We start from the raw sequence: 22,754 nt of genomic DNA, 5'->3' as shown, positions 1-22,754 counted from the left end.
ACACAACCGTAACCAAGAAATTAAATTTTGATGATGACTTGGTGCAGACATCTAGGGTGTCATATCAGTCGGACACAATTTGCTTAGAGGAACACAATATATCTTTAGGATACTAAAGTTATGAGTGTTGCTCTTGAAGAGAAAAAAAAATTTTCATGTAGACTTGGATAAGTCAGACACATCTCCAGAAAAAGTATACTGTGCAAAAACAAGATTATTACAAGATGAAGAATTGTAAAAAGGCACGAAAAATATTCTTAGAACATGATTAGAAATACCGACAAAACCCATGTTGGGGGATTCACACTAAAATTCTTGTTTGAACAACGGAGTTCCGATAAAAAACGATAGGTTTCAGCTACAGGAAACCAATCGCCTGATCTCTAACCTAACCGTATCATTTCTGGAAGTCGTATTACCATATTAATTAAAGACAAAGTCACAGCTTCTCTTATGGATCAAAAACCCTAATTAAACATATCCAAGCTATGGCGAGACATTAACGAATTATATTTATGCAGATCCGATCAGAACGATGAAGCGTAGGGTATAGAAGTTCAACAGCGGGGATCAGAAGAGATAGGGGAGACTCACTAGGAGTTTCAGGCTTGCCGTTGGACCACTTGGAGATGGCGAAGTGGACCTTTTCCCGATTGTTCGCATTCGATCGGTGGGGCTCCTTGAGGCAGGACCTCACGAGGGAGGCGCAGATGTTGGAGTAGCTAATGTAAGTCATCCCTGCCGCTCTCCAGAACGGCACCGCCGCACCTGTGCTCGCCATCGCACGCCGCAACACCACTGTTCTCCTTCGTCTTTGGAGAGTGCCAGACTACCAACTTAGGGCTGGGCCGGCCCGATTTTATAGGCGTTCAATGAGGGGTCCTAAAGTAATAGAAATAGCAAAAACGGAAGGGAAGGGCCGATGAATTAAATTGGACTAAATTATTTTAGAAAAATGATTATTTGTATAAAATTCATCTTAACTAATTAGATTATTAATTAAATTACCGTGGTAGGTAGCATCTTTGTTTTCTCATTAATAACTCCAATTACTCTCCAAAAGGTAAAGGCTCTTCTGCTCTACAAGCAGCTGTAATCCCATGGCTTCCACAATGTTGCTCTCTCCTATCGTTAGCATCCTCCTCATCGAGAATGATCAAACGGATGCTTTATTCGTTCAATAATTCGGCCAATGCTCAGTTTATACTGAATTTAAATTTAATTAAAATTGTTGATGCACACAAGCACTACCATTTATATTACAACTATTCAAACTATCTAAATTTATTGTTTAAATGAATACTTAAAATATAAAAAATATGGATATCCATCCGCTATCATCAACATCGACACTGTCAACCCAGCTTAGAAAGCAGAGAACACAACATATGACAAAGTTGCAGCCCGACAGACAGAGAACATACTGATGAGTGGAGAACATGACCCGATGGTGATCTTTCGTACATTTCCTAGGATAGACTTCAAACATAAGGCAATTTTGTCCAATCTTTTGTTTTTCATAAGCTTGACACATTTTTTTGAATAAAAAACATACAACTAAAATCGTCTCTGCCTTTATTAGCTATTTGTCATGGATAAAACAAAAAGGTTAAACAACATGAATCTTTGCTTGATTTGACAGCTGATTAGTCAGAGCATCAAATAAACATTTTTTTCATTTCAGTTACAACTGCATCAGCGATTAATGGGAGTGTTCATCCGCTCAACGATCCTGCTTACGGCATCTTGGGTCATTACGAGCGTGTCATGCAATAAGATACTGTAGACATTCAAGCCCTGCATGATCATGGAACATTTGCATAATTTAAACAACTGAATCAGAAAAAAGGATAGCAAAATTCTGATACAGCTTGTGTATCAGTCCCTTCATTGGTTGCTACTTACAATCGAAGGTAATACATTGACATATTGCAGATTTCTTGTTGCCAACTTAAGCTTGTCATCGATGGGACCACCATCGACCAATAAAACCTTCCTTGTGTTTTCCAGTTGGGCAACATAATTCACAATGTTCTTCGTCTTGTGGGTTGGGACTTCCAGATCCTCAAAAACAATAAGCTGTTGAAATCACCAAACATGTTCCGTGACTATTAATTAATTCACAAGAGAGTATGTAGACATTAAATTTAGTTTAGAACAAAAAGTGCACTTCACAGATGACCTTCACAAGTCCAAGCAAAAGGCAAGGTAATAAAGGAGGTGAAAAAGTAGGACACAGACTAACCTTGCCTTCAGCTGTTCGAGCAGATAGAGCAATTTTTAATCCCAATCGCCGAACCTTCTTTTGCAGCTTGATAGCATGACTTCGTGGTTTAGGTCCATGCATGGTGGCACCATGCCTAAACTGTGAAAAAGTACATGTTGTTAGATAAAGCATTCTTAGAATGAAGAAAAAATTCCATAGAAGCATTTTCAAGAAACACAGTATACACCTGAGGTGCACGCAAAGAACCATGCCTTGCCCTTCCAGTTCCTTTTTGTGGGTATGCTTTTCTACCAGTCCCACTTACTTCGCTAATAGTTTTTGTTGAATGTGTACCCTGTGAAGCACATGATGAGCAATGATGGGCAAAAGAAATGGAAGACTAGCTCTACAGAATGTTACATAACTAAAAACCAATTTGATTACATCTCTGGTGATGATAGGCAAGAAATGAGAAAGTTTGTGGGCTTCAGGTGAACAAACAATGATACAACATGAAATACATTTAAAGTTGTGAAATATAGTAGGCATATGCAACATATATTATAAATCAACAATTGTCTTCTCCCTGCTTCACATAATCAATTACAATAATAAATACAAAACAAGTGTACCCTATGGAAATCAAATCACTGGAGAAGGAATACTAAGTTCACCACAGATAACATACTACAAAGTTGAAGATACATAAAATTAAACATGCAACAAATCTCCAAGCTTGAGAATCATATGATACCTGCTGCCTCTTAGCAAGCTGCCATCTCACAACACGTTGGACGATATCCTTCCTAATAGGGACATCAAAAACATCACCAGCCAAGACCATCATGCCTTTGTCCTCGCAATGGAAGTTTGTCACTCTTGTTACTAGATCAGCATATTTCCCTGCAAATCAAAAGCATATGTAAAGTACAAAAAAGATAAAAAAATATATAGAAAGCCTCTTTAAATGACTGAAGCATATTCAGCTGAGAACACAATGAAATTTAGTCCTATAATATGGCATAAACACAAATGAGGATTCACAATAAAATGCAAGATATTGCATAAATGATTTCATAATGTAATTGACAGAAATGATTGCTAATTGGAAGAACAATATATGAATAAGATATCCAAACTAGAGTGACTTTTCACTAAAGCAATGGTTGGCACTGTTAAATAAGAAATTGTAGTCGCATTAGATAAACAAACTGGGAATTTTACACTAACCTATCCTTTTAGCTAACAAAAACTTAGTAATGTAATTGAAAAAAAAACAAATAAAGCACGTGAGAAGAAAATGCAGATGAAAATGGTATAACAAATAGTAAAGACCTTGTTTTTATGGTGTTATACAACAGCAAACCATAAGTCTAAAATTACAAGAGGTTAGCTATGCGGATTGTATCCTGCCATCAACTTGATTTAGAACTATATTGCTCATAATGAAGCATTATACAATTACTGATATTTATGGTTAACAATGGTTTTTGAGATTTTCTCTTACACTGATTATAGGGGTTAACATAACCCTGGACTTTTTCATTTGAGCATGATTGACAGTTTCATGGCATTCCCTAATACAATTAGGGAAATTCTTTACTAAGCAATTTGCTTGCTCTGTGTAATATATATCATGAGAACAGTTACATAGGTATACATAGCCAATAAGAGGGCACCAACAACATAAAACCACACAAGAAAACACTATATATGAACATCAAAATATGTAACCAGACTACAAATCATTAACATAACACCAATACGCTAAAACCGAGTTGGAAATATTATAGAGGAACATCAACAATGTTAAATCAACAACAGAGAAACAACAGATTGCACCAATAGCATGAAATAAATTCAACAGTAATCTAAGCAACTACAACAGTAAAGAATCACATCATGAACATTAATATAACACCAAGAGGATGAAACCACACTACAAACACGATAAAAGGACACCAAGAGTTTCTGAGGAACTCTACCCAAACAGCGGAGAACTTGTTAGAAACCCAACCCTATGCCTGCAAATTTAGAGGTAAGAAAAAAGAAGGGTCAGCGCAGCCCAAACTAAATTTGGAGAGCACGAACCATATCATCTATCATATACATCAACTTGGCTAATTACAGTACGATCAACTTGTTATTGGCAGATGTATGATAAGAGATGCACCAACAAATACTGCAGAAAATGACCATGTAGGGAAGATACCTTTGCGTGAGAATTTTGAAGCGAGGACTTGTGATAAACTTTAAAACTAATCAAGTTACTTAATCGGCATGACCATGTTAAACTTTTTATACCAAGGCAAACATGATAAACCAGATACACTACAAAAGAGTTAAAGCGAGGATGTTGTGTTTAGCAAACCTCGCACATAAAAAGACAACCTTAGCGATAGATCTTTTATATAAATTTTTCTGGTTGGCCACAACAACTAGATGTTACATACTTATAGCACACTGAAAAGGTGTTGCATGTGTCAAACACGTACCAAAATTAACAAGAATATCAGTGTTTCATAAAATGACTTACCTCAATAGGAGTCATCAATTCAAGGGGCTTCTCCCAGACAGATTGCCTAGTCTTCTTATTATAATAGTATCTAAAAAGACAAAAAAATGATGACTCATAACAAAAAGGAATAATGTACAAAACTAATGAAAGGACAAAGAATACCATGTACTAATATGAGACAATAACACACCACCAACATTTTAGTGGAACATTGGCATACATCGATGAAAGTATTTTAACTCTAAATAACTTTAATGTAAGTAGCAATAGTAATCATGACTAGAAATAGTAACTTCATGAAAAGAAAACATAAAATAAGCATAATTACTCAGTCCACACCTTTTTCCATCAGCAGCAGTGTGCTCTTGCCAGTCAGAAGAGGCCTGTTCTGTAGAATTTGATTGTACAGTTTGTGCCTTTTTCATCAGAGGTATAAGGTTAAGCCAGGAGACTGTAAAATTTTCATCTAAGCAGAATTAACAAATGCAAAAAAAAAAAAAATTTAAAAAAATCTTACCGAAACAGTCACAGCGGTAGCCAAAGGTTGCTGTGCAGTCTGATGCAAAGGTGTGACGAGAGGTACACTCTGAGTTCCAGGCGTTGTCCAGGTTTGTGTTCCCGAAGGGGTCACCTGTGTTGCTGCTTGATATTGAACTGGAGCATTTATGGTATTTGGTGCCTGAACATAAGATGTTGCAAACTGCAATCCAATACTGTAACATCAAACAATAGATCAACATGAAGGTATGCTAGCTTTTCTTTGTAGCTTTGGGACCTTACCGTGTATGATGAAGAAAGGGGCATTGCTGCACTTGGAAGATTAGGCACATTATTTGGCACTTGAGCATTTTGTTGAGGTGGCAGCGGCCCAGATGACATAGGTCTACTTGCTTGAACATATGGCATTGGAATTGCTTGGGATGATGGTGGCACTTGACCTGGTTGGCCTGATATTGGAGGCAATTGCTGTGTTGACTGAGAAAAATGAGGCATTTGAGTTTGGCCAGCAGGCATGGCAATATTTGGCCCTGGCATTCCTTGGGCAACAGGCCTGAATTGCTGAGAGGCAGCTGGGACAAATTGTGGGGCTGGAACCATTGTTCTATACTGCAATATTCACATGACAACTTGATCACAGTACAAATAAACAAATAAAGGGGAAAATGCAAAAAATGAAGCAGACTTACTTGAACAGGCATGGAGGCACCAAAATTTGGTGGTGGACCAGCAGAACCCACTACTGGAGGTCTAAGGGGCTATAAAATAGCATGAGACATGATTATCATGTTGCAATATTGAGAAAATTGAAACAAAATAAAATAACTAGAGAGACATCAAGGCACATAATAGGCCTCCCACCAAGGAAGTGAAAGATGAAACAAGTAAAACAACACAAAATAGGAGCAAAGACGTGTGGAACATGTACCTGTGCCCCTGAAGATTGTGGATTGCTAGTCATTCTCTTCTGTGATTCCTGATTTGAGTGGCAATTATCCTTGAACAACAGCTGAATATCAAAATAAAAACCATCAAAATCTACCGTGTTTGAAAAAATGACATGAGAAGACAGAAAGGATCCTACCAAATCTACTAACCTGTTATACCCATTAAGTTCCAAGAACCTGCTGATTTCACAAGTTAATACAAGGTACTGCAATGAAAGTAATTTGAATTAAAAGATCCATGATTGTCACCCTACAAAAGGACAACTCAGACATAGAACCTAAGGTCCAAATCAAGTTGACTATGTAAAACACCTACTTTCCAAAAATCATGAAGTAAATATGGACAAGCAGCTACTAAGTTCAACTTCAGAAGTATGGAATCAACCAACATAATGATGAAAAGAAACACTCAAAAAATGAATTATTACCCGCTTACTTTAACCCGATGCTAGGGATTTTGCGAGTAAGCATGATGAAAGAAAATAAATGTTTATTACCACATTTTGGCATTTTATCACTATATATGGATAATTCAGATCCAACTCCTTAAAAAACTGGTGCCATGCCTTTATCTCTTTACATGCCCTTACAAAGGATTAGCCCATTACTGATATGTTTGGTCTAATTAAATTTCTGGCCTCTCGGTACATAAGAAGAATGCATTCTTCAAACGAATTTGAAGCCTCGACCAGATTCATTGCAAATATCAATTTAAAATGGATCAGGGTATACAAGGTAATGGAGCATTCAATTGGATGTAAACATAACTTTTGTTGTCAAACTAATCTGAAATTGCATCTTAAAATAAAGAAAATAATCACTGATCTAACACCTGAGTGAGATGGAACCCAATGCTTCTGCAGTTCATACAGATGCAAATATTCTGATTGATATGACCTCAGAAAATCATACTAAATAATCGACCTTTTCTATAATAGATATCTATTAAACTGCAGAAGCTAAGCACATCACTTTGATATTGATACTAGTGTTAAATAATTGTTCCCAGTTAAGCAGTACTTCTCTACATGAAATTGTTTCACAAAGAATAAAGGAGCTTTATCACCAAACATGGAGTTTTTAAGCACTGTCAGTGTGATGGGTACATCTAGAAAAAAAAACTGTGAATACAAGTTTTCCTGTAGGTCAACAATTATAATAATAAAAGGTAGAAAATTTCTCCTTTGATCTCATTGTACAATTAACCAGACACATTAATCACAATATGCTGCAAGTGTGTAACATACATGATCTTTCAACAGAACAAGTCGTTGTCATCCAATCCATGTACTGAACACGAAGGTACGTGCTAATAGGACGAAGATTAGGTAATGAAGAAAATACACAGTATTAAGGCCTAAAATGAAAATAACTAATTCTCCATAAAATCCACAAATATCAACCTTTAGTTTTCGATGTGACAAATTATTCAATAATCTCACAATTATCTATCCTAAAATGATTAAGATCGCAGGAGATCAAAACTTCCATAAGTAGTCCGGACATGCCCATGCCACCGAGAAACAAAAATGTCCTCAAGAATCTATCTCGCCGTGAAATTTTCAACCGTTATAATTGAGTATGAGAAATAGAAATACATGAGCTCGATAAGAAAAGTGGACGAGGGTAAAAGAGCGAGCACCACGCTTTCCATTAGGGCGCCTCCACGGTCATCGCTATACTACTTGTCAGAACGGCGTAGGGTTTTCAAGGATCACGAGCAAGCAATTCAAAGAAAAAAAATACCTGTTCGAGGCCAAAGAAATCGTTAGGTAGAGAATGGATTCGTCGTAGCTTTTATCCTCGCTCTTCTTCGCGGGGCTGCAACGAGAATGGGGCGAGAGGGGGAAGAAGGAAGAGGGCAGGGATATCAAAGGTATTATCTAAAGAACTACGTCAAATAACAGGAAGGCAACAAAAGATATAAAATAGTAACAAGATGAACATGCACTATGAAAAGACGATCTGTGCTGACCAAGCACAGGTGTACCCACAAAATCAATAAAATAATGGTTAAGGTTGTTCTATAGTAGGTAGGTCGATCAGAGGTTATTCAACAGGTATCAAGCGATGAATCACGTCAGCATCAACAGGGTAAAGGCTATAGATGACAAGAGTATCAGCATAGTGAATATAGATCATCATAAGGTCAACCATCAAGTATCAAGCAGCGATTAACAAAAGTATCAACTAGATAAGTAAACCACAATACATGCACGAGAAAATAGACCTGTATTGACCAGATACAGGGTACCCACCTGATCAGACGATCGTAGACAACTAGAACCCTCAGAAAATATAGGACCACCAATCAAGGTCATGCAAAAATCAATGATAGCACAACACTGAGTACAACAATTCTGTAACAATTTACGGCATCAAATTATAGTATTAAATCCTATACTATACTCCAACTAAACCCCTATCAACCTTTCTCCTATATTAGTTGATAAATTCAAATTAACGGATTATCAACTCCTACCTTAATCGTTAATGATCAAATTGGATCTTGATCATCAACTACCCACAACGAAACCTAAACGACATGATTAATCACATTTAACCTAATCAAAAATCAGTAATTGATCAACCTAATCCATAACCTAACCTCAAGTTAAGGTCAATTAAGATCATGACACGTTTAAGCAATCAGTACTAACCTAAACCAAAATCAAATCAAACAGTAACTATACTCACCTCCTTACCTCTAATTGAAGCCCAATAAAGGCCTAATCAAGCTTCGGTTCCGAAAATCCAAAGCTGCCACCTTCCTCAGGTTCCTAAGCTCACTGTTCTGTTCACAGAAACCGGCAACTCCATCATACCGAGACCAAACAAAGCGTAAGGATCCAACCATCTCAATAAGATCTTACCTCAATATCTAAAGTCTTAAAGCCCTAAATCTGTCCCCCTTTCTTCGTTCTTGAGCCGATCCCGAAACCGCAACCAATCAACCTCCTCACGAGCTGTGGGAACAGAGAATCAAAATCCAAGGCCAAGACCGAAGAAATCCACGAAACCCGGCTAACTTTCCCTTTACCTCTCCGGTCCGGCGATGTCCTATGCAGTCGGGAGCAAGCAGGCGGCGTCGGCGTCTTTAGGACGGTGGCTTCGATTGGTGGCTGAGCGAGCAGAGGAGGAGGAACGCGAGGAAGGGAAGAAGAAGAGAAGAGGGGGCGGCGCTTCCTGGGTTCGTGAGGGAAGGAGACGCGCGGCTCCTTCTCCCGGTAGCAGCAGGGGGCACGCGGCGGCGTCTTCGGTCGGTGGCTAAGTGGCGGCGTCCACTGGGCGAGAGGCGATGGTGTACTGCTAGCGAGGAAGGAGAGGCGGCCTCGGCTGTCGGCGGCGTCGGCTGGCGACGATGGAGAGGCGGCGGCAGCGAGGAGAGGAGGAGAAAAATCGCGATGAGGAGAGGGTTTCCGGCGCTTTAGGTTTCTCCACAAACCGATCTGGGTTTTAGGTTTAGGATCCAATAAGCCAACAATCCCTTAACCCTGAAACCTATTAACCATTAACCCTATTTTCTATTAAATAAACTAGGATATGATGAATTAATTCCATCAACTAATTAACCCTTTTATATAACTTAGGATTTTATTAATTAATCTAATAAATTTTAGGTTTAATTTATTTATGAATAAACCCCTAATCTTCCGGTATTTTATATTCTCTCCACTAATAAAAATTTGGTCCCCAAATTTCCTATTTATGTACTATAATATTGAAATATCCTACTACTTAAATCATACCTCGAGAAATGGGTCCGTCGATCCGCTGTGCTTCCTCTCGTGTGATAAAATATGCACGATCGAACTCCGTGCTGGACGGCTGTGTAGCTGACTGAGGTGTGATCTGGGGGTTTTCTGGGAGTGTCATATTATATGCCGAGCCGAGCCTGCCTAAAATAAGCTGTAAACTGTATGTAACCTTCTGATGCCGTGGGCGCTCGAATCTTGATGTTTCATTTTTTGGTGGGCTTTTTAACTCTTTGTTTTTTTTGGTTTGGGTTCTTTGTTTTTTTTGGTTTGGGTTCTTTGTTTTTTATTTTTTCCACCACGTCTCTTATCTATGTTTTCCTTGGTCTCTATAGACTGACTGACTGACTGACTATTGGTGGTGAAGTAACACACTAAAGCGAATCATTCTCATATAATTTATTAAATATCACAAACTGCAAGCAAAGAAATCAATTCTAAAAGAGACACAGAGAGAGAAGAAAAGTCTAGGCATCGAAATAACGAACGGTCTGCTGCTGAACTGAAGCGTAATCACCCATCTCATCGAGCTGTGCTTGTGACTCGGGGATTGATTTTCCAAGTCAGTGCTTCCACAGAATCCTGGTCCCTTCCTCAACAGAACAGATCCAATATCTGATATTCCAATCAGCATGGTCAGAAAATCGCATTGGTTCAAAGTTCTAACTTGAGTCGGTACTAACCTCAGTCATAGATCGATGGTCGCCAAAATGATGATTGTCTCACACAGTAGGAAGCTGTAAGGACTAGTCTCTGCGCCTGATCACTGTCATAGTTACCTTGGAGTTCAGGATCAACCAGTTCATCTATTTTCCCAGTCTCCATTAGCGGCTTCGCCTGATTGGCATTCAAATCGATGAGCAGTGATTCATAGCTGAAGCATTAAGGGCAGATTACCTGACAGTCATTGTTGTTTCACTTACCCACACTAGCAAGCTCTGCTTTGAAGTGTCCACTGGCCTTCTACCAGATACTATCTCCAACAATAGCACTGCACTCCTAAGGAGAAAACGTCAGTCGACGATACCATGCATGAAGTATTCTGGTGCTAGATACCTGCTCATCATGAACAAAGTCTATATATATATATATTCTCTCCGTAAAGTCTACTGAAGCTTGTTCAGAATATTGATTACTGATATTACCCAAAAGTGCCTTCGATTGGAATGACTGAGTGATGACTCCACTGTTCAGGAAGCCATTTTGCTAATCCGAAATCTGAAATCTGAAACGACAACAAATCGAGCCTATAATTTTCACTAACATCTTCTGTTTAGCTGAAACTCCACCTGTGGTTCAAAGTCTGGACCGAGAAGAACATTAGATGCCTTGATGTCCCTGTGGACGATGCGATGCCTGCAGCATTTGTGAAGGTAATTAAGATCTCTGGCTACTCCAATGGCGATCTTGTAATGTACCTCACTGACGACTCCAGAAACTTTCCATTTTTACCTGAACAGTTTGAAGCTGAGTAAATTTCATATTCCTGACTACATGCTAGTAAGTATAAGATGAGGCGGAAGCTCCACCGTGCAGAGCTGAAGCCAGATTGCCATTCCAGGACAAATCGAAGACAAGGTGGAGGCCGTTCTCAATGCTGCAGCCTATCAAATTGGTTGTGCTCGGATGGCATGCAGACATGTCCAAGGATGCCAAGCTCAATCAGAAACTCTTTCTCCTTTTGCTGGTCTGTCACACTCTGGCCACTGCGAAGGGTCCCCTTGAACACTTGAGCAAATCCACCCCTCTCCACCGGGTTGTCTGGTTTCCATGATCAAGAGCTAATAACATGAATTGGACACATCAAAAAAAAATATCACTAATCCACCCAAGCTACCTGGACGAAAGCTATTTGTGGCACGCGAAATCTCGTCGTAGCTAAAGTACCTCCAAGAAGGCTTCAAGTCTTTAGTATGAGAAGAACACATCTCACTCTCCGTGCCCATTAAGTCCTCGGCCGAGCGAGGCAGAGGAAAGAAGAGCTTCATGGAGGACAGCCTCCGCCAGAAGCTGGTGCGACTACGACTGATGGATGCTTTCGCTCGAACAGTTTGGGCTTCCCCTCTTTGAAGCTGATCCTAAGAGCTTGTGAAATGGAGATCGAGCTGTAGTCATTTTGGCTTTATCTTTTATTGTCAGTCAGTCTTTGACTCGAACAAGTGATGTCTGCGTTGCAATTGTTGGTACTGTTTAATTCTTCATACGGGAAAAGAATATATCAACTTATCTTTAAGACAGATTGCCTATACCCGTCGTATGCCCACGAGTCTAGAACATGATCTTTTCTCGAAGAGTGCTGCAAATCGACGCCCACTATGGAACAGCCTTCGGGAGTATTCTCGAAGCAATACTTTTATGATTTTAAAGGAGTTCCTGTACTTGTAATTAGAGATACCAAATTAAGTTTCTAAGGCCTAAAGTGTGAGAAAGATTAAGCTATTTGTCACTTACAACATGCTGTGACAGGGACTCACCTTCTTGGTATGTTCCTTGACCTGCCAAGACCAAGGAAGGTGGCCTCATTTAGTGTTGCCTCATCAGTGAGTCCTCTTCCAATGCTGAACTAGCCCTCACTTTTGCCTCCAGCCTCACCTGAAACATAGCACAATAGATCGATAATCCATTTTAGCATCTCATTGCTCAGTTCAAGTAATTCGTGTTTTATAGTTTATACCTGCTGTTTAGTTTGGCAAATCTCAGCAAACTCTCCAAGAGCAGAGATCACAAAAGCCTTTGCCTGGCGAAACATGCTATTCTCATAACTCAACCTCTTCTCTTCTTTCCCGACAGCTACACTCATTGGAACCAACAAAACGATCACAATCTTATACAACTGCCCGTTAATAGTGAACTTAATGTGCCAACTGATACTAACCGATAACATGCAAGGCGACAATTGTGTCATTTAGATGAGCAACAGTGACAGCCCACGTGAGTAGCTGCGAGCTTGCTCGACCATCAAGTGAAACACCAACTAGTAATTTAGGAGTAGGAACACAAACACCCTCTATTGAATCCATGGTAAACTTTTTGGGGTAGCTTTCCTGCGACTCAACGAGGGACGAGATCCTGCTCTTTGTTGCTTGGAATTTGTAGGGCAGAGCAGCATTGGATCATGGAGACCACCGTATGGGGATCACTCATATAGCCTTGTCTAAGAAGCATAACAAGATTGGATTACAGAATATAAGCATGGAGAGAAGCAGGCTGACTGGAGAGTAAGAGAAGCCATGGCATTGTCACTGGTAATTGCTGTATCAGGCTACGCTGGAGATATTGGAGGTTAGTAGGAGGAGATTTGGAACGGAAGCAAAGGTCTGCAAATTGATTTAATCTTGAGGTTGAAGACAGTGCATGTGACAGTGGGGAGATGATGAACAGGTTCATTAAGCTGTGGATTAGGCTTTTAATTCTCCTGCAATTTCACTAGGTAGCCACTCTTTGTGCTCTTATGTGCTTATCCAAATGATAAAAAAAAATGATAATCTTTGCCATTGTGAAAGCAATATCCGATGATCAAGCGACATGCATTAAAATGTGGGTCACAAGTGCTTGTGTGAAATGAGTTGTTTTCCCAGCAAATAATGATTGTGCTTCATTTCAGTTTATGGAATAATGTGGGACGTAGCATACTAATTTAAAAGAATGATAAATCTCAATCAGTCTCATGGATTCAATTCCTGGGGTAGCCGAAAATAAATAGGGAGTATAGCATACTACCTTAGTTTGGACATTGGAGTGTGGCCGCATCTTAATTATTTTGAATTATATACAAATGGATTGGTTGCTAGCATCATACAAATAATTGTAGCTTCTTGTTCCTAAATATTAGCTTGTATACCATGGGAACCATCCGCACCCGCTGAGCTCTTGCTTCGTCCACGTTGATGCGGTGGGAGGGAACCATTTGTGCCTTTGAAGCTCTCGTCTATGTATGTATCCATCGTCAACACCATGGAAACTATTTATACCCATCGAGCTCTCGTTTGTGCCCCTCGAAAAATATGTATTTTATTGTTGGCAGATAAAACGTGCTGAAGAGAACATTTCTATGAGGCAACCAAGTATTTTTTTTTTCAGTCGTTGCCAGCAACTTTTGAATAAGAGACAAGGAACAGGGATTCTAGTGAGTATTAGTTATGCAACGGCTCAAACATCCTGAATGAAACAACAATGATCTTAAATGTAGCAATTTCCATTTAACATTATTCTCTGCGTGCAGAAAAGACCAACCATAAACATGCTTACGGTGATATTACAAAGATAAGAAATAATAGGTTTAACCATTGTTTGAAAAAAAAAATATAAATTCAAACTGAGTTTTGTTAGTGAGACCCACAGTAGCTTCGGCTCTCATTCTTCTGCTGAATCTGATCTAATGGCTGATAAGCAAACAAACATATTAGCATAATTATTAAAGCCTGTGCTCATAAGGCATGCATTTAGCATAAATGATTCAATATAGTTTTGAAAACTAAGAATAGCAAATTGTGAACACTGACCAACATAGAGATGAACCAAAAAAAAAAAAGAAAACGGAAGAATAAATAAGTCTACAAGTGAATCTTGGCACAAGTACAAGATATGTATAAATGAAAATTAAATAGTAAAAAAAGAGTTACTGTGCCTTAAAGTCCTTATCTTACTTGAGGGGTAAAGATGTTAACCGTGGCTGGAAGAGGAAAGGATCAAAGATTTGTTGTGGATATTATTCTTTCATATATATTCTATATTATCCATATAGCTGCCCCCACTTAGTGAATAAAAGTTTGATTGTTGTTGTATATATTCTGTATTGCTTTTCTTTCGCTTCTTTCCCTCTTCTAGTTATCCAAGTGAACGAAGAACAGAGTTATTTCTTTTCTTCGTGCTGCTGATTTCGTTAATGTGACATCCAGTATTTTCAAATGCTAAGATCAATTGATAGGTGAACACCAGTCTTACGATCTTAGCCAATACATCTAAAGCAGCTATATTCAGTTTCAAGAAATTCCAGCTTATGTTCACCAAGACTCATGTTCTCCACCTATCTTAATACAATCAGAAGAGTGAAGCTGCTATCTGGAGTTGGACCATAGGAGAAAATAAGACAGAGACCATAACATAGATCTTTAAATCATTCTAAAATATATAAAATAGTTTTTTTGTCTTCCTTTTCTCCTCATACTTCAAAAACACAAATTAATTTCATTTGTGTAATTATATAATTTTTTAATCATCTATGAATCACAATCTGAATAAGTTATCAAAATTCCATGAGCAGCCCCTGCTAAACTAGTGAGTTTGTGATCGAATAACTTGTGTCACTGAAGTTGCACTGATGATCCTATCAGGCATTACAAAGGAAACAATTTGGCTATCTTGAACTATTGTCATCATATCAACTGTCATCGTTGCATTACATGCAGAACATTATTTCCAGAAATTCATTCACTCGAACTACCAATGCTAGCAATTAACAATCCAACTATTAGAAATTCTGACACGCATAACAAACCAAAACAAATTGAGTTGAAGAATCACCTCTAGATAAATTGTTAAGACACCATGCTGAAGTGAGAACTTCAGTAGTAGCCGGACCAATCAATCAAATGCTATTCAACTTTCAAGTGCATATCCAAACAATGGGATTATTTGTTTAATAGAGTAGTTTGATGTCTATCTTAGTCTTGGAAGAAAATAAAAATAATAATAATAAAGATCACAAGAATAAATCATCTCTAGTGTTTCAGAAACTATAAAAATACACTAGTTCCAATCTATGTTACTTGGATTTGGATATTAATGTTTAAGTAAAATACTAGGTAAGGACGCCATAGTTTTCTAAAATTTATACACCGAAACAAGGAATCAGGGATCTCAGTGTCCGGCTTAGGGTGGTAGATCTCCAATATGGATACAATGTAGTTGATTAAAGTCAACATCCATTGATAAACAAAAACTTGATAAAAATGGTATGCAAGTAGACAAATAATCCCACAACATTTATCACCAAGGGTAATTCTGAGATTTAAAGACACTGATCAGCCATATCATATAGTAATTGTCTATTATTCACAGATTCACCTATCGAAATTGAAACACATCATATTGCTCTTATGATCTTTTAATATATTGTGTATTTCAGAATGTGTCACCCTGTTCTGTTGAAAGTCTATGAGATGTGGTTCCAGGTGTTGAGATAAACTCCAACAAGTGCCTATAAGAACACTAATAATTAAATTTAATGAGAAATTAGAGTGACACAGTCAGTAAATATGAGGAAGACTTCAGAAAAAATCCAATCTCTCTTTAAAACGAAAAATTGAAGATGGACCTACTGATACAACAATCAAAAAGGCTCTCACTTAGCAACGGAAAAAGATGGAGAAAATAACAACCCAAACCAAGATTTTAATTTCAAAGTGAGGTCAGTATATGGACTTGTGAGACTGCAATTCAGAGTGTTATAGAGAGATGGAGGAATGATTAAATAGTGAATAGTGTCATTAATCAAATTCATCCCAGGAGTTGTCTGTGCAAGCTGCATATGGCAAATCATGAACACCTGATGCACATCCTCAATGGCCTTATGGATGAATTGGATAAAGCTACCAAGAAAATTCAGATGGCCTTATGGATGAGAAGAAAAGTGAATCTACATGACTTAACAAATAAAAAACCTTTGTATATACTGGATAAAGACATTAGAATTGTCAAATCAATTTTGTGGAAATGCACTAATTATTCAGAGCAACAACAAGAAGGATCAACAGTAACTAAAGGAAGGAGATCAGTAGCACAAATTAGGATTGTAATTTAGCTGAATAGAGGATGTCTAAACTTTAGCTGTGACACACTGGTCGTAACAAAATGGACTATCTCAAGAAAAAAAAGAGGCTTCACTACAAGCGTAAACAATTGAGGTCAAAGACAATTATATTGAGAAAAAAGATGTTTGTACCATTAGATAGTGATTTCAACATTTGATGCAAGTGTTACCAAAACATTGAATCTTAAACATAACTCAACGGTTTTAAGCCATAAACATGTTTGTACCAAGACGTTTGGTCAAGTAAGCTATGCCACAAACATGATGAATTTAATTTCCCAAATCTAATCTGATTCAAACGGATACCACCATGAAGTTATTGGTGTAGCTCTTGAAGGTAAAGACAGATGACAAAAAAAAAAAAGATGTCTATTGTTGGAAACTTCTCCAATGAAGATGAGATGAGCAGGGAGGCAAAATAAACTCAAAAAATCAGACGGCAAAATAAACTCAAAAAATAGCACAACGCAAAATCGACGATTATTACATGATGACGAAATGAAAAGGCACGATAACCATTTCAAATGCATGAAAAGGGTTCACGATAAGGCCGATTCACACTAAGATCCTAATACAGATCAGGTTATATGATCAGTTTCGGCAAAAGGAAACGAAATACCTGATTTCCGACCTAATCGTATAATCTTTGGAGTTGTATTAACATAGAGTCAAACACAAAGAAAAGACCAGAAACCTTGATTAAAACAGATCTAAAGATCTAAACTATGGGAATTAGCGAATTAGATAGCAGATCCGATCCGAACCATGAATCGGAGAACATGAAATTTCTACAAATGGATCAAAAGAGAACGAGGAAACTCACTAGGACTTTCCGGCTTTCCGTTGGCCCATTTGGAGATAGCGAAGTGGACTTTCTCCCGAGAGGCCGCCGTCGATCGGTGAGGCTCCTTGAGGCAGGACCTCACGAGGGAGGCGCAGATGTTGGAGTAGCTGATGTACGTCATCCCCGCCGCCCTCCAGAACGGCACCGCCGCACCAGTGCTCGCCATCGCACGCTGCAAGACAACTGATCTCGTTCCGTAATGCTTTTTGAACTAGGGATCGGCCATTTTTATAGGCGTTTAGTAACGGGCCGTTATAGAGAAGCAAAAGAAGCCCAATAAATGAAGATGGGCCTAACTTAAATAAGAGACAATTTGTCGACGCCAAATCATTATTTAAAAAAAAAAAATCCTATGGAGGGTCTTCGTGTTCCCATCGCCCGCAGGTGTTCACTTAATTACCTTCCTTACAATTCCAGCGAAACTCCCGCCACATGTCACGGTACGCCTTGTAGCTACGCCTGCTCTCTGCTCGTTTCACGCGTCCGCGATTTCTCTTTCACGCATTTTAAGTGAGCCAACGGGAGAGAGGCGTAAAGGGTGGAGGAGCTAGCTCAGCGAAGCGATCGGATGGAATCTCGGTGGATGGCGAGGAACAAAGCTCGGCACTGAGCGCGGTGGGCAATGGAGGTCAAGGCGCGGCTTCGGAAGGCGAGCGGCGGCAAGGTTGCGAAAGAGTTGGACGGCGGCATGGGACCTGAGGCGGCGAGGAAGAGCCGGCCGCGGCTGGTGAGGTACGAAGAGCTTCCGGAGTTTCTCAAGGACAACGAGTTCATTCGCGGCCACTACCGCGCCCAATGGCCCATCCGCGACGCCCTCCTCAGCGCCTTCGCCTGGCACAACGAAACCGTCAACGTGTGGACGTAAGCATTCTTGATCCAACCTTGAACCTTTTCGATCCCCGGCCCCTCTATATATCCTCCGGTGATATATGTTTAATTAGATTGATACCTTTGCCTAAGGGTAAGAGGAATCTGATACGACGACTTGTGATTCTTTCTCGCGCTTTATTTATTCTCTAACAGGCATTTGGGTGGCTTCCTCCTTTTCCTGGCGCTGACGGTGGCGTGGCCGACGGAGCCAATCGAGTTCACCAGCGCGGTCATCCCGCCGCTCGCCGAGTGGGCATTTTCGCATTCCTTCATTTGTTTAACGAATATTCAGGAAAATTCTTTAGTAAACAAAAATAAAATGGAAGCTTTTTTGTCTGCAGGTTCATCGTTGGATCATCATCGGATTCCTCAATGTGGAAAAACATGTCAGGAAACATTTTGACAGTAAGCAATTCAAATTAAAGTTAATTAGTCTGTCAATCTCTCCTTCATTGCCTGTATAGGAATATCTCTGCTGTTGACTCGTTTCTTTTATCATGTGAGCTCGCAAAGGATAGTTTAAACCCGTTCATCTTCATTGCTTGCAATTTAATCAGAACAGAACTAAGTTTTTGGATTGATAGCCGTAATTTTGTTCCTTTGCAGGATAACTCCTCGTGGCTGTCGACCTTACTCTCCAACTTCGACGACGTCGCTGCCGCCGTCCCGCGCTGGCCGACACTTGTCTTCCTGCTCGGTTCGATGGGCTGCCTCTCCATCAGCGCCATCTCTCACCTCCTCGCCTGCCACTCCCCCCGCCTGAACCTCTTCTTCTGGCGCCTCGACTACGCCGGTATTTCCCTCATGATCGTCTCCTCCTTCGTGCCCCCTGTCTACTACGCCTTCCTCTGCCACCCCGTCGCCCGCCGCGCCTACATCGGTGCCATCGCCGTTCTCGGTCTCCTCGCTGTGGTCACTCTCCTCGCCCCAGCCCTCTCCTCCCCTCGCTTCCGCCCCCTCCGTGCCGTCCTCTTCCTCGCCATGGGCTTCTCCGGCGTTGTGCCTGCTGTGCACGCCCTGTGCTTGAACTGGGACCACCGCGAAGTTCACATCGCGCTTGCCCTGGAGGCCGCCATGGCCGTGGCCTACGCATCCGGGGCGACGGTGTACGTGAGCAGAATCCCGGAGCGGTGGCGGCCGGGGGAGTTCGACCTCGTGGGACACAGCCACCAGATATTTCACGTTCTGGTGCTCGTCGGCGCCCTTACGCACTGCCTCGCTACCAAGGTGTTGCTCGATTGGCGAGACCGGCCAACGATGGCCTCCTGCACGATTTACATGCCCCTCCAAAATCTGTCCTAGTGATGTGATTCTTCTAAATGAATTCGACGTCGTCGAGATTAATGATCATGGCACGAGGGAGAGAAAGACCTGTGTCCATGAGCTTGTACACTTCTCCGCAGGGAGCTGCTCTGTTCCATGTCTCTCACAATTAATTACTGGTGAAAATGTAGAAACCGAAGGCCAGTCATTTTGGCAGGTATATTCATGTGATCCATTCCAGTAGCGATAAATCTTCTCGTGAGTCTGATTGAATATGAATCAACAAGTTTTGGTGCATTATTGCTATAAAACAAGACGCGTCAAACTGGATGTCCACGACTTTGAAAAAGACGAGTCAGAGTCAATACTATACTATTGCCGGTCTCCTCTCTGATCTAACGGCGGAGTACACGTTTTTATCATTTAAAACGTTAAACTTTAACGATGCCTGTCTCTTTCCACGGCCTTTATCTTCTTCCTTGTAGCCCCTTCTCCGACTTCGCTCCATGTCTCGTGGTTGGATCAGCTACTCAGCGATCTCGCCTAACAGACTTCGCTCCATGTCAGGAAACATTTAAATCGTTTAGGCAAATCTTGCTGCAACACATGTCATTAGAGCCATTGTTAACAGTTCCAAATAATCGATGATTGATTGTTTTAAGATAATGATCCGATTGCCGAAACTTTCTCAAAAAAATTTCCAATGCAAATAACTGCAACTCGCCTTGACTGCAATCTTACTTTAAATAACAAATACAATGTCAAGTATGACCGCAGTCAAATAATTTGTCGAGTGCAAATTTTGACTTTTAATTTATTCGAGACAGTGAACTCATTCAACATTTGAAGGGCATTAACGGAAGAATAGTCTCCTTCTTCTGTTGAAACTAAAGTTTTTTAAAGAATAATGTCAAATTTTCGATGGCCATTTATTTTTCTTTCCTTTTTTTTTTTTTGAATGTGAGACCTTTTTCTTTAAGTCAAACCTTGAAGATGCATTTATCGCCTATTGGAAGGATCTAGGTTATCAATCTTGATTTGGAATCAGCAGCCTCCAAACAAGTATAACTATTCTCACACGGGTCTTCCACACCTATTTCTCGCCTGACTTGTCTACCCTATGATAGAATAAACAAAGTTGCCAAGTTTGAATAAATAGAATAAGATTTCAAAATCTTCTCCAGAATTTTTTTTAAGAAGTCATCAAATTCTGACGAAATCCATACGGCGACATAGTCAAACTCCACTCTTATAGTGGAGCTCGTCAGTCAACGCCGACAGACGGTCATGTCAAAGCAAGGATCTTACTTAATTAGCACATGCGAAAATTAATTAGTTACCGAATTGTACAAGTCAACAAGTCTTCCTCTCATGCCTTTTGACTCCGCCGCCCGCACCTTGACTTCGCCTCTTTCCCCAAGAAGAAGCCAACCTCGCGACGCTTCCTCGATGCTCTCCTCTCCGCTCCTCTCCTCTCCTCTTTAAAACAGTAGGCAAGTGCCATATCCTCATCCACAAAGCTCTCTAGATCCATTCAATCATGGAGGTCGCGCGGCTGAATCGTCCCTTCATCGATCTCAACCTCTCCATTGGCTCCTCCCTCTGTTTCTTCCCTGGCGATCCTCCGTCTTTCCCCGATGACCAAAGACGGGTGCAGATTAAAGTACTTAAGGTGGAGCTCGACCGAGCGAGCGAGGAGAACAAGAAGCTCAAGGAAATGGTGGCCAATATGGTCGACAAGTACAAGGCGCTACAGAGTCATGTGAGTCGGCTGGGGACGCCTTCCAACGACGTCGTCGACGGCGTTAATTCATCCGACGGAGGCTCTGTTTCTCCGGCGACAAATTTGAAGAGGAAGAGAGACTTCAGCGGGGAGAAATCTGCCATTTTGGAGAGCACATCGAGTGCCGATGAGTTTAATTCGTGCAAGAGAGTGAGGGAGACGACGATGAAGCCGAAGATTTCCAAGCTTTATGTGCACACCGATCCGTCCGATACCAGCATGGTGAGCGATTATCTCTGTTCTAACGGTTCTAATTGTTTCAGTAGCAAGTTTTTGAGTTATAATTTGATGATTTAGACGGTGAAAGATGGGTATCAATGGCGGAAATATGGGCAGAAGGTGACCAGAGACAATCCTTGTCCCAGAGCTTACTTCAGATGCTCTTTTGCGCCTTCTTGTCCTGTTAAAAAGAAGGTGCGTGGTTTCGTTTCTGGGAAAAATCGATGAATAAGAACAAAAAAAAAACATTAAGCTTTGCGGTTGTTTGCGGATCAATTGAAGTGAATGGATCGAAATTGATGGTTTTTATGAAAATTTGCAGGTGCAGAGAAGCGCCGAGGACACATCGATGCTGGTCGCTACCTACGAAGGCGAGCACAACCATGGCCACCAACGTCACCAACCTCCGGCGACAGGTACCAAGATTCCAGCCGTAGAAATGAGTCTGATGAAGTCGAAGAAGGCGGAGGAGGGGTTGAAGCCATCGCCGGAGCTGCGCCGGAGTTTGGTGGAGCAGATGGCGGAATCGTTAACTAATGATCCGGCATTTAAGAACGCGCTCGCGGTGGCGCTCTCCGGGAGGATGTTTCATTGATCCTTTTCGAATAGGGTTCCTGTTAATTTGCTTAGAATTTTTAGTTTATGTGGTGATCATTCTCTTTCATCCAGGCAAGGTTTGAAGGTGATCATGATTCATGATTCGCGATTGATTCAGCAGGCATTGTAAATATATCATGTCAGATTTTTGCTGGAAAAATGATTAGTAGGAAATAACAAGTTAATGTTTTTGTTATGGATTTGATTTGACTTCTATCTTAATTCTTGTTTGATCGCAGCAATCCCATGGAGAAATCCTCAAGCAAGTTTGACCTTTTTTCACTTGCAAAACCGAATTAAAAGATTGACCAAAGAAGCTAGATTCAACACAACTTCTTCTTCCTTTTCTTCTACGTCTCTGTATACTTTGTTGGTAGAGCTTCTTTTCTTCTATAAATCTGCTGTGTCGTAACCAACTCAACTTTGTATTACGAGATAACGAC

General features: G+C 40.3%; 5 protein-coding genes and 1 pseudogene across 5 annotated transcripts; 2 read left to right on the top strand and 4 right to left on the bottom strand.

The window, feature by feature from the left end:
- Positions 1–1,552: 1,552 nt before the first annotated feature.
- LOC141838361 (uncharacterized) lies at positions 1,553–3,106 on the bottom strand. Its single transcript, XM_074725812.1, has 5 exons — positions 2,961–3,106; positions 2,454–2,561; positions 2,246–2,365; positions 1,906–2,079; positions 1,553–1,797 (listed from the first exon to the last, which is right to left on the bottom strand). The coding sequence occupies exons 1-5, from the start codon at positions 3,051–3,053 to the stop codon at positions 1,696–1,698; spliced, it is 597 nt and encodes a 198-aa protein (XP_074581913.1). The 5' UTR covers positions 3,054–3,106; the 3' UTR covers positions 1,553–1,695.
- On the bottom strand, positions 3,092–9,518 carry LOC141837501 (pre-mRNA-processing protein 40A-like). Its single transcript, XM_074724885.1, has 11 exons — positions 9,210–9,518; positions 9,043–9,135; positions 8,875–8,963; positions 6,320–6,375; positions 6,151–6,231; positions 5,912–5,980; positions 5,505–5,831; positions 5,242–5,424; positions 5,064–5,140; positions 4,743–4,812; positions 3,092–3,109 (listed from the first exon to the last, which is right to left on the bottom strand). Exons 5-11 carry the CDS (start codon positions 6,181–6,183, stop codon positions 3,092–3,094), a joined length of 777 nt encoding a protein of 258 aa, XP_074580986.1. The 5' UTR covers positions 6,184–6,231; positions 6,320–6,375; positions 8,875–8,963; positions 9,043–9,135; positions 9,210–9,518.
- Positions 9,519–10,391: 873 nt separating this feature from the next.
- On the bottom strand, positions 10,392–12,944 carry LOC141837499 (putative receptor-like serine/threonine-protein kinase At5g57670; annotated as a pseudogene).
- A 1,154-nt stretch (positions 12,945–14,098) lies between these two features.
- Positions 14,099–17,769, bottom strand: LOC141838362 (ATP synthase subunit epsilon, mitochondrial). Its single transcript, XM_074725813.1, has 2 exons — positions 17,559–17,769; positions 14,099–14,306 (listed from the first exon to the last, which is right to left on the bottom strand). The coding sequence occupies exons 1-2, from the start codon at positions 17,743–17,745 to the stop codon at positions 14,278–14,280; spliced, it is 216 nt and encodes a 71-aa protein (XP_074581914.1). The 5' UTR covers positions 17,746–17,769; the 3' UTR covers positions 14,099–14,277.
- Positions 17,770–18,145: 376 nt separating this feature from the next.
- Positions 18,146–19,953, top strand: LOC141838358 (heptahelical transmembrane protein ADIPOR2-like). The gene is made up of 4 exons (XM_074725809.1): positions 18,146–18,440; positions 18,603–18,698; positions 18,791–18,854; positions 19,056–19,953. The coding sequence occupies exons 1-4, from the start codon at positions 18,202–18,204 to the stop codon at positions 19,749–19,751; spliced, it is 1,095 nt and encodes a 364-aa protein (XP_074581910.1). The 5' UTR covers positions 18,146–18,201; the 3' UTR covers positions 19,752–19,953.
- Positions 19,954–21,225: 1,272 nt separating this feature from the next.
- LOC141838359 (WRKY transcription factor WRKY28-like) lies at positions 21,226–22,511 on the top strand. Its single transcript, XM_074725810.1, has 3 exons — positions 21,226–21,717; positions 21,793–21,909; positions 22,037–22,511. Exons 1-3 carry the CDS (start codon positions 21,253–21,255, stop codon positions 22,307–22,309), a joined length of 855 nt encoding a protein of 284 aa, XP_074581911.1. The 5' UTR covers positions 21,226–21,252; the 3' UTR covers positions 22,310–22,511.
- Positions 22,512–22,754: the final 243 nt, after the last annotated feature.

This window comes from Curcuma longa, chromosome 11, assembly GCF_044706935.1.
Source record: "Curcuma longa cultivar G26 ecotype Majalengka, Jawa Barat chromosome 11, ITB_CL_G26_1.1, whole genome shotgun sequence".
In the NCBI taxonomy this organism is placed as follows: domain Eukaryota; kingdom Viridiplantae; phylum Streptophyta; class Magnoliopsida; order Zingiberales; family Zingiberaceae; genus Curcuma; species Curcuma longa.
The sequence above is the reverse complement of the archived record's forward strand: the minus strand, read 5'-3'. Positions and strand labels throughout refer to the sequence as shown.

Excerpts from the sequence above, each read along its gene's own strand:
- LOC141838361 (XM_074725812.1), bottom strand. The coding sequence starts at position 3,053 with ATGATGGTCTTGGCTGGTGATGTTTTTGATGTCCCTATTAGGAAGGAT. Across the intron at positions 2,366-2,453 it reads GTTCTTTGCGTGCACCTCAG|TTTAGGCATGGTGCCACCAT; the intron begins GTGTATACTGTG and ends ACTTTTTCACAG. Across the intron at positions 2,080-2,245 it reads CTCGAACAGCTGAAGGCAAG|CTTATTGTTTTTGAGGATCT; the intron begins GTTAGTCTGTGT and ends TGATTTCAACAG.
- LOC141837501 (XM_074724885.1), bottom strand. The coding sequence starts at position 6,183 with ATGACTAGCAATCCACAATCTTCAGGGGCACAG. Across the intron at positions 5,981-6,150 it reads CACAATCTTCAGGGGCACAG|CCCCTTAGACCTCCAGTAGT; the intron begins GTACATGTTCCA and ends GCTATTTTATAG. Across the intron at positions 5,425-5,504 it reads CCCTTTCTTCATCATACACG|TTTGCAACATCTTATGTTCA; the intron begins GTAAGGTCCCAA and ends ATTGGATTGCAG.
- LOC141838362 (XM_074725813.1), bottom strand. The coding sequence starts at position 17,745 with ATGGCGAGCACTGGTGCGGCGGTGCCGTTCTGGAGGGCGGCGGGGATG. Across the intron at positions 14,307-17,558 it reads CGGAAAGCCGGAAAGTCCTA|CCATTAGATCAGATTCAGCA; the intron begins GTGAGTTTCCTC and ends TTTGCTTATCAG.
- LOC141838358 (XM_074725809.1), top strand. The coding sequence starts at position 18,202 with ATGGAGGTCAAGGCGCGGCTTCGGAAGGCGAGCGGCGGCAAGGTTGCG. Across the intron at positions 18,441-18,602 it reads GAAACCGTCAACGTGTGGAC|GCATTTGGGTGGCTTCCTCC; the intron begins GTAAGCATTCTT and ends ATTCTCTAACAG. Across the intron at positions 18,855-19,055 it reads TGTCAGGAAACATTTTGACA|GATAACTCCTCGTGGCTGTC; the intron begins GTAAGCAATTCA and ends GTTCCTTTGCAG.
- LOC141838359 (XM_074725810.1), top strand. The coding sequence starts at position 21,253 with ATGGAGGTCGCGCGGCTGAATCGTCCCTTCATCGATCTCAACCTCTCC. Across the intron at positions 21,718-21,792 it reads ATCCGTCCGATACCAGCATG|ACGGTGAAAGATGGGTATCA; the intron begins GTGAGCGATTAT and ends TTGATGATTTAG. Across the intron at positions 21,910-22,036 it reads CTTGTCCTGTTAAAAAGAAG|GTGCAGAGAAGCGCCGAGGA; the intron begins GTGCGTGGTTTC and ends GAAAATTTGCAG.